The sequence below is a fragment of the Macrobrachium nipponense genome, chromosome 18 (genome assembly GCF_015104395.2).
Source record: "Macrobrachium nipponense isolate FS-2020 chromosome 18, ASM1510439v2, whole genome shotgun sequence".
Classification (NCBI taxonomy): Eukaryota; Metazoa; Arthropoda; class Malacostraca; order Decapoda; family Palaemonidae; genus Macrobrachium; species Macrobrachium nipponense.
The window spans coordinates 87196045-87206431 of NC_087211.1; the positions used below are offsets into that span (position 1 = coordinate 87196045).

The window sequence follows — 10387 nt, forward strand, 5'->3', positions numbered from 1 at the left end:
TGCACGTCAAGATTGTGTTGTTAACTTATCTAGTAAACAAATAAGTGAAAATGTTGTGAGTGCGCTTGGATATGGTTTATCTTTCTTTGCAACAAGTAGACCTTCTGCTTTAATGATTAGGTCATCCCTAAGTAAATTTGAAAAATTGTGATCTTCCTCAAAATCATGTTGACATGATTAAAGGTATTGTTTACGGAGCTGCCAATGTTAAGCATGAAAGTAACTTCCCTGCTCGCTATAAGAAAAGTTTGACCGATCTTAAAAAGGACACTACCACCCACATTACAAAAGCTGATAAGTCAAATAGTATAGTAATTTTAGATAAAACTGACTACATATCACGTATGCAAGCCCTACTGGATGATGATGTGACTTATAAAAAATGATGATGTGACTTATAAAAAACTAACAAAAAATCCTCTTGATCAAGTCATAAAAAACTTCAATAGCATAGTGAAAAGTATCCTTAAAGATAAAAACAGACTACTAGGCAAATTGTCGGTCAAATCTCCTTCGCTACCTTACTTATATGGATTAGTCAAAACGCACAAAGAAAATAACCCTATGCGGCCTATTATCAGTACTGTTGGTTCAATTTCATATAAACTCTCGAAATATATCACTAAGATCTTGTCCCCGTTACTTGGAACCATCTCCGATTCTCATATACAGGCGGTCCCCGGGTTACGACGGTTCCGGCTTACGACGTTCCGAGGTTACGACGCTTTTTCTTAAATATTCAATGGAAAAATCCGTCCTGGGTTACGACGCTTGTTCCGAGGTTACGATGCTGACGCTTCCGACGCTCCGAGTTAACGACGCTTTTAAAAAACTCATACTATGATAAAACTCCTTTACAGTTTAGCACAGTATATTAATAAAAATAAGTTTCTGGTTAGATTACAACAAAAATTTTGAGGTTATGATGATTTTCGACACTTTTTATGTCGTATTTTTCTATGTTTTTTAGTGACGCCTCATATGCGGAACTAGTTTCCGAGCGAATGAATACATACTAGCTTGCGGCGCAAAGTTTACATATAACAGTCCAAAAGCACAAATAATGAAAAAATCATTGCTTGTTTCCAGTAATAATAACAAAACGAAGTTCTGGTTAGATTACAATGAGAGAGAGAGAGAGAGAGAAGGCGTCTTCCGACGCTCCGAGTAAGGACAGAGAAGTGTTCGTTTCGTTAAACGGCCTCTGACTCATGCCAGTAAATGTTTTGTTGATACTAATAATATAAGCCTATTTAAAGATACGTTTACTTTAATTAGTCTATATGATACGTAAATAGTAATCAACTGTTCTTGTAGCCCTCAAGATTTGGCAAAATCGAAGTATCCAAAGAGAGACATTATCCAGTACACTGGAACCTTGACATAACGAATTTAAATTTGTTCCGTTACCATCGTCGTATATCAAAAAACAGTTGTATCTCAAAGCATTTTTTCCCATTTAAATAATGTAATATGTATTATCCGTTCTAGCGGTATGAAACCACACCTAAACACAGCTAAATTACATATAATATACACAATTTATACACAAATAAACGAATAATAACACACATAATGATAAAAGATAACATAGCAATGTGATAAATGATAATAAATGTTAATAAAATCAATTAAAAAAAAGAAAGGAATTTTACTTACCACAACGAAAGATGACGTGAGGCCAGCAGGGGGAAGAGGTAGGGAAGGGCGGCAGGGAACGATTTGTTCTCTTTTTATTTACGTATGTACCTAATAACTACGTAATAAACACAAATGAAATAACATTGCTAAACTAATTTTTATTTTTTTATTTTAATCAGTTTGTAGTTTAGAAATAATGGTGATGCCTTTGGAAGGTTTTATGCTTTGCTAATAATTTCATGTTTTGCTTCCATCGAAATCATTTTCTTGGTTTTTTCTTATCACCTGCTTTGTCTTTAGCTTGAGACCCATGGTTATTAATAAAAAATAGACAAAATAACACGAAAAATAGGCGCAAATACAACGAACTAAACAACGACGTGTTAACATGCAGCACCAACAAACAAACAGACTGAACGCCATTTAACGGTCGCCTATACAACTAACACTCATCGCAAAATCGTATCTCAAATATTTTCGTTGTATATCAAAGCTTATATTTTCGCAAATTTCTGTTGTATCTCAAAACATTCGTATATTAGGGCAATCGTATGTCAAAGTTTCAGTGTAATTTGATCAGAGAGAGAGAGAAGAGAGAGAGACGCCTTGGCAACAATGGTCACCGTCTCGGGGATTGACGTAACATTTATTTTCTGAACAGATAGGACAAGAGAAGTGTCGAGTTCATTAAAGCGCCTCTGACTCATAGCAGGAAATGTTTTGTTGATACTAATATATAAGCCTATTTAAAGATACGTTACTTTAATTAGTCTATATGATACGTAAATAGTAATCAGCTGTTCTTGTAGCCCTCAAGATTTGGCAAAATCACTCCAGGTTGTACATAAAACTTCAAGAATGTAGTGTCACCAGAGGATTACAATAGTTTTTTACCTTCAAGAACCAGCATTCTTTTATGAAAATAACTCCAGGTTGTACATAAAACTACAGGAAAACAACATGTAGTGTAACCAAAGGATTACAAGTAAGGTTTTTATAACTTTTTATTAGTTTAAGACATATTTCCAAGCGTCGTTCCGGCTTACGAACGATTTTCGGCTTACGACGCGTCTCAAGAACGGAACCCCCGTCGTAACCCGGGGGACTGCCTGTATATAATTTCTCTAGATTTAGTTGATAAATTAAACAAAATTGCTCTTTGCCCTACTGATAGATTCATTAGTTTTGACGTATGTTCTCTTTTTACTAAAAAAGTCCCTATAGACTCTATTTTAGAATATCTTAGCAATGAAAAACTAACTCAGCATGAATTACCTCTACCTATAAGTCACATTATTTTTTCAACATGCACGAGTTTTTTTTTTTTGTTTGGGGTGCATTTGTGATTGTAAGTTTATACCTAATATCATTCATATTCCTGTAAAGTGGTATCGTTACGTTGATGATTGTTTTAGCTGTTCTTCCTGTCAGTATTGATGTAAATGATTTACTCTCTAAATTAAATAACCAGGTACCATCAATTAAGTTTACTCTAGAATTAGAAAAAGACAATTGCCTAGCTTTCTAGACTTTTTGATACTAGAGAACCATTTCAATGTAAATTCAGTATTTATAGGAAACCGACTAACAACTTAACTTATGTTCATTTCTTCTCAGGCCACCATCTTAATATAAAAATATCAATTTTTTCCTCTATGTTTTTACAAGCATTGCGAATTGTCAGTCCACAATATTTGGATCAAGAAATTGAATACATAAGAAAAATAGGGAAAGATTTATGCTATCCTTCACATATATTAGACATTTGTTATAATAAAGCCCACAAAAGTTTTTATACTGTAAATAACACACAGAAAGAAAATTCTAAGAACATTTCTCAGTTTGCCTATTTTAACGGATTGAAACCATTAAACCATTGTTAAAAGCTTTTAATGTCAACCTTGTTTTTCCTATAATAACACACTAAAAAGAATGTTATTAAAAATGGCCCCAGAGAAGCAACAACATAATATATAAAATTCCATGTATGGATTGTCCCTCATTCTATCTCGGACAGTCCAGCAAAGGCTTAGAAGTAAGGCTAAGCCAGCATAAATACTCTGTAAAAACTGGGCAAAAATCTAATGCATTATATTCATTTAAGTGAAAACAACCACCGAAATAATTGGATTGATAGTTCAGTAATTGCATGGTCAAGAGATGTCTTATCACGAAATCTTTTAGATCTGCTTTAATACAACTTACTTTTCATTGTAATTTCAATGTTAGTCGTGGCCTTTTTCATTTAGACCCTTGTATCTGTAACATGTTTAAGAATGACCTCAAAGATATAATTACTGACTTAAATAAAAATCAGTTTGCCTTAGAGTTTATTAAATTTTTGTTGTAATGTATGTCTTTTTTTTTTTTCATTTTTGTTTTTTTGAATATGGTTTTTTTGTTTACCCCCAAGTTCCGAAATAGCTGTCACCTATAATCCTTTAATTGTCTGGAGATTGTATCTGAGATGATTGTCTTAAACCTTTAATTGCACCCAATGTTTATGCTTGTTTGGGAAGGTATCTTATCTTCTAGGTGTGTTGGATTCTAGGTACTAATCCCTTTTATAATCCCTATCTGCAGTTATACAAACCTTCTGTATTGTTTTTCTCATATTTTTGTCAGTATCTGCTCAGTAAAGGGCTTTTAAAGCCAAAAGATCTTGCAGACTCCTTCGTTTATTTTTCCTACGTGGCATTTATTTTTATTTATGGATTTATCACGTTCCTAACTTTCCCTTTCGTGATTCAGTTATACATATGTGTATATATATATATATATATATATATATATATATATATATATATATATATATATATATATATATATATATATATATATATATATATATATATATATATATATATATATATATATATATATATATATATATATATATATATATATATATAGTATATATATATATATATATATATATATATATATATATATATAGAGAGAGAGAGAGAGAAGAGAGAGAGAGAGAGAGAGAGAGAGAGAGAGAGAGAAGGAACAGTACAGAGAGCAACTGAAGAACAGAGGCATCAAGCTGTTACAGAGGAGAGGCAGGGAGGAAGATCAAGAAGTCTAAAGGAAGAGAATGAAGGTTAAAAAAAAAAAAGGTGATAGGGCCAAAATATTTGAAAAATGCAGAGTTAAATCTAACCTTAACATTTCATACAAAAGATAGGAAGTATCAGGAAAAGATAAGTAAGTGAGAAAAGACAAAATATGAAAGGTAAGTATATTACATATTAGAATGAAAAAATTAAAGAGGAAGAAAAAGAAATACTGTAATGGAATGACAGACATTACTTTGAGGATATACTGTATGAGGCAAATAAATATATGGTTGATGTAGACATAATAAGAATACATATTTAGTTGTGTTAGCTTTCAAACTGAGGAAAGTACCAGAAATTTATAATTTTACCCTGTACACCATAAAGCAAGTATTACCGAACTTACATAAATAATTAAGAAATATCTATGCCTCTAGTTAGTTATCTATCCAACTAGAGGCAATATAAATTTGCAATAGAGTAATGTACATAATGAACTAATAATGTAATAATACTGTATTCATAAATAAAATATCTGGAACCATTTTTCAATTATCAATGTCCCTTAACTTTAAAAACAGTAAACAAATACTATACTGTATATTTGTTTTAAAATACTGTACATACTTATCTTCTTATTTTCCATAATCCACTGAACAAACTGCTGACCAGAGAAAGCATTCTTTATGGAAGAAAATAATGACAAGCGTTGACTACGAAGAATCCCACTTCCCTTCAATTCCTCAATAACTGCTACAGCTGGGTCACTTGCACTTACAAATTTGGTCTCATCTTCTGCAAAAAAAATTTAAAACAATTATTTTCTGCAAATAAATTAACAAAAATCAAACTGAGACAATGCAGGAAACAGTATTCACTCAAATTACTGCTAATTACTTCAGAAGAGGTAAAGAACTACCTGTAAAGAAAGGCAGCTTCCAGTAGCCACTTCTAGGCTACTTCTATAGCAGTGTGTGTGTGCATCTCCAAGACCTATTGTCTAGTGGATCTGTCAGATTACTAAACACTGTATACTTATGATGATACTGTACAATTGATTAAAAGTGAAGAACGTGAAGAACAAAGTAATAAAAGTATGAGCAAGCACATGAGTAGCCTCAGTACAGTGCCAATAAACCTTATTAAGTGCATGCTTCTTTTAAGAATAAAAGGATTAGCTGTCTACCGCTATTATCACTCACAGAGATACTGCAGACTTCTCTGTATTTACATGGCTGTACTACTACAATAAAAATATTGAATCTGGTGATAGCATAACTTCTTACCAGGTACATCAACAGCCTCAGAAGGATGTGGTATTACCAGCTCATCTTCTTTGGCCTCATTTTCTTGAATATCCTCAACCAATTTTTTCCAGGCTTCTTCATCTTGAAGGACTTTTTGCAAGTCGTCATTTCCACCAACATAAGTTTCATTGAAGAATATCTGTGGAACACTTGTCTTGCCTGTTTTGCCCTGCAAGTGAATTATAGCATTTTATATTGCCCTTTCCCTTTGGTAAAATAAATCATACAGCAGCCCACAATATGATCTGGTAAATTTCCCACGCACTTCATAGATACAAAGCAATATATTATAACCTACTTGCAGTATTATGCAATATAATGGTTGTCTTCCTTTTATCCTATGTCCCTGTAGTAGTGCTGAAAAGTCATAAGAAACTCATAATGACTATAGTAGCTGTAAGCTTTTCTCAAATTATGCAATTTTCTGTCAAAATTTATTTCAGAATAGAGTACAGCCTGATACATTACAGTACATTATTGTACTCTGATACAAAGGATAATCTGCAGTTCAATATACTTCCTAGAAATAAAGATGGATTTCCTAACTGAAAAAAATTACTGCTGTTGTTCAAAGTGCTGATTATGCCCCCTGGGATAGAAAGGGGACAATACTACACGAATTTCATTTATTTTTGTAAATGCACACAACATGGTACGTACTTATATTTAATACAGAAGGAAATTATAAATTCTCAGGTCATTCTCTCATGTAAGTATTCTCCAGATATCATGGCAAGCCTCATACTGTACCTCATTCTGTCTAGTCTGTTTAATGTATCAATGAGCAGAAGTGACTACTGCTGAAGCAGAATATCACATCCCAAGTGAAATTTGTTTATAATTTTTTACCATGATAATTATTTTTAAAAATTCTCTGTCTACAGATTATACTCGTAAGTCTTATTCTAAACATTTGCCATTACCACAAAAAATGTCACTTGATGATGATGGTGATGAGCAATATTACAAAATAAAAATTAGCAATAAAAAATGCACTTGTCTAACATTAATTCCTAACCACTTAGCATGGTTCATGCAAAACTACACAAGCTTACAGAACTACTGGAGCTGAAACACATGTAGATTTTGACAAATGAAAAATACAAAATGAAAGTTGCAAAAACCTAATCACTCCAGAATCAACTGCTCCACGAGTACAGCAACTACTGACATCTGGACAAATAAGAACAAGAGCTGCTCATATAGTATTGTCCTTGTACGGACATCAAAGGTCCATGAAACTTGACTTCCAACAAGCCTACCATGCATATAGCATCAGTAAAGAAAGTTTTACTATATTCTCTTTTTGGTTCAGACTAATCTTCATTTAAAACAACCTACCATATCACAGGTATAGAAGTACATCTGCATGCTTGGTGTATACTAACCTACAGTAAATGATAGTTGAAGATTTTTTATTTTACCAAAAAGTAAATCTTAACATAAAAAGGGGCAAGTTTTCATATCTTACCTGCAACCAAGTCCTTACAGTTGGGAAACGGTTTACAGAAACTTCTATAAAAGGAACACCTGCATCTTTTAAACTATTCTTGGCAGCCAAGCAATGAGGGCAGCCCACAGTACTGTAAATTACAACACGGCCACGAATGTCCAACATCTCTTATCTCAACCTAAAAAAAATACAATAAAGTTTGAATAACAATGTGAATTGAATATTACCCACATTAAAAAAATGTGGGTAATGTAAATACACAGTACCGTTTTGTTACCTCACACTAATCCAGGGACCCCATATTGGTATGTCAATATGTAGTCTTGATTTTACATATTTTTCAGCTACTGTCATTTATATAATTATTTTAAATAAAATTTTACACTTACCCAATATATTTCTTATATTTTTCCAATGCCTAACAAACTATTTTATATCCTATTTACAGTAAATGTATTTAAGTATTAATATTACCTCTTTGATATTCCATTTACAGTGCAGTACTCTGATTTGTGACTCACATGGCAAGTGTAATACAAAACAAAATTTCTAGTTAAAACAAAAGCAGAGTGAAAACAGGCCTCTGCTCTTCCTTCAATTATTTTCAGTTATACGTACTGGCCACTTATCTATACATTCATCGTTTTCAAAAAATAAATTACTGGACACTAGTGCTCTTCCTAAACCCCTTATAGCATTAATTAAAAGTGTATTGCATAACTAAAAGACTTTATTCACCTTTTTCAAACTGCACTGTTCACTTCAGAAATCATCTTTTACCAGAATCACAAAAAATCGACAAATATTGTTAACATCTACAGTTACCTTTGAAATTCTCCTTTGATTACTTCCCATAAAGATTACATTGAGATTACATCTTCGCTGACACTGCTACTAAATATGAACGTTCAAGGTACCATCCGCTTTGGTCTATGCAATTTTTGTTATCCAGGATAACAGAAACTTAAAAGTAGGTTATGATAAAATGGGAGCCTTCAAAGATGCAAACCTTCAACAAGGCTAAACAAACATTACCTCCCCAAAATTTACATCCCTAGACTATCTCTCCATAATTTAGTCATTGTAGAGAGCAACAAGACAAAAGTTTGGTAAAATTTTACTTTAAACCATTACCACATTCTTGACTAGAAAGTATTATTTTGATCATTTTCTTTTAGGAATGCTTAGAACACAAATAACCTAACCAAACACACCTAACATAACCTGACCTAACTTAGGGTGTCAGGTCCTTATTTTAGTGCATGATAGGTACCTACTATTGTGTGGTTGGTTAGGTCATGTGCGAACGATATGAACGTCGGAAATGTTCAAAGCACATATTATGACATAGGAGAATTACATTTTCAAGTCTAAAATGTACATGTCACAAAGTAAAATTTTTCGCAGAATGAATTAAAACTTTCCCTAACTTTAAATGGACCATGTTCAACAGGTTATTGTAGCCTAGTTTTAGATTTGAAACTGTCCACATTTCATACTATGTGGCCTTATGAAAGAAAATTCAGTCTAAACACTCAACTGACAGAGCAAAACGACAGATAATGAGTTTTCACGAAGGTGAACGCAATATGACAAGTAGGTAGTAGCAATTCTATTTACCTTTAAACTAGGTATACCTAGCTACTACCTACCTAGTATCTTACCTGGTACTTCCCGTTAAAGAATACTAAGAACAAATTAAGAGAAATCAGTAAAAACAAGGCTTGAATTCTTTAATTTGGAGAAAACTACTCACCAGAAGTCACTGTACGTTCCAAAGATGGAAAACAACGACAAATTAATCAATACCGGGTGGGCTTAGGAATGTCAGTGAAGCAATTAGTTTTCCGTATCGGAATGCCACGAACTAATTGTCATTCCACGCGCGGTTTGCTACGTTCCATTTCGTTGTAGGAGCATTTGTTACCGTTGCTTTCAAACCGATGTCTAATGAATAATTCAATAACATCAGTAGAATAAATTATATTTTTCTATTCTATTAAAAAAATTTTAAATAAAATATATCATTACATAATTTAATACAATACCTAAAAAGCATAGAGAAAATAAACATTATTAAGTAATACATTTTGACTGAGAACAGCTCCAAAATAGAACCAATTCAGCTAAAAAACGTTTATACAGAGATTGGTGATTAGCGATGTGTCACTTGGGTAATTATAATTTTTTTTTTTTACTTATGCACGCGTCACTTTTTATTTTAACAAATATCAAGACACTGCCTTATTATTTGTCGTAATGAACCAGATCATTGATCTATTCCTGGCAGGTGTCGATGCTCTTACCAGTTATCATTCGATCCTAATTGCTTATCTTTATGAGTTGAAATATATTTTCATTCCATAGACTTTCCGAGAACACAGTATAGTCGTATATTGTTCGTGTAAAATTAACATGTGACCGCTACCCTATCTAAACTTCACTCCAAGTCCAGTCTTCTATTTCTTGATTTTATTCAACATTTTATCATCACTAATGGTCAATTCAGTGGTGGTAGTTATACACCGGTAACCTGGTAATCTCAAAGTGTTATGTTAAACAATTCTAGGACAATGGACCAAAACAATCCATGCTACTACATATGAAAGTTATTATAATTAGATTTTCCAAGTGAAATTACTGTTCACTTTTGAACATTTGTATGGATAGCAGTAGCCACTCGTTTCAGTTTATTGATATAGCATATAGCCAGGTGGTTTTCTCTGCAAGAAAACAAAATACAACGGCTTCGATCATATATATATATATATATATATATATATATATATATATATATATATATATATATATATATATTATATAAATCAATTGCAAGAGGTTTCTTCTGAATATCAAATTAGAAGCAGATCTAGTTTCACGTAGCATTCAGACCAAGAAAATGAAGCTGGATCAGTCATTAATAT

General features: G+C 32.5%; 1 protein-coding gene and 1 pseudogene across 1 annotated transcript in view; one reads left to right on the forward strand and one right to left on the reverse strand.

The window, feature by feature from the left end:
- The window catches only part of LOC135197341 (uncharacterized), a 21784-nt gene extending 12414 nt beyond the window's left edge, over positions 1 to 9370 (reverse strand). The window contains exons 1-4 of the mRNA XM_064224480.1: positions 9220 to 9370; positions 7482 to 7641; positions 5990 to 6179; positions 5331 to 5498 (exon numbers count right to left, since the gene is read on the reverse strand). Of these exons, the coding sequence (XP_064080550.1) occupies positions 5331 to 5498; positions 5990 to 6179; positions 7482 to 7628 (505 nt within the window). The 5' untranslated portion in view covers positions 7629 to 7641; positions 9220 to 9370. The remainder of the gene's footprint in view (positions 1 to 5330; positions 5499 to 5989; positions 6180 to 7481; positions 7642 to 9219) is intronic.
- Positions 1 to 10387, forward strand: part of LOC135197313 (uncharacterized) — a 96352-nt pseudogene that overhangs the window by 39675 nt on the left and 46290 nt on the right.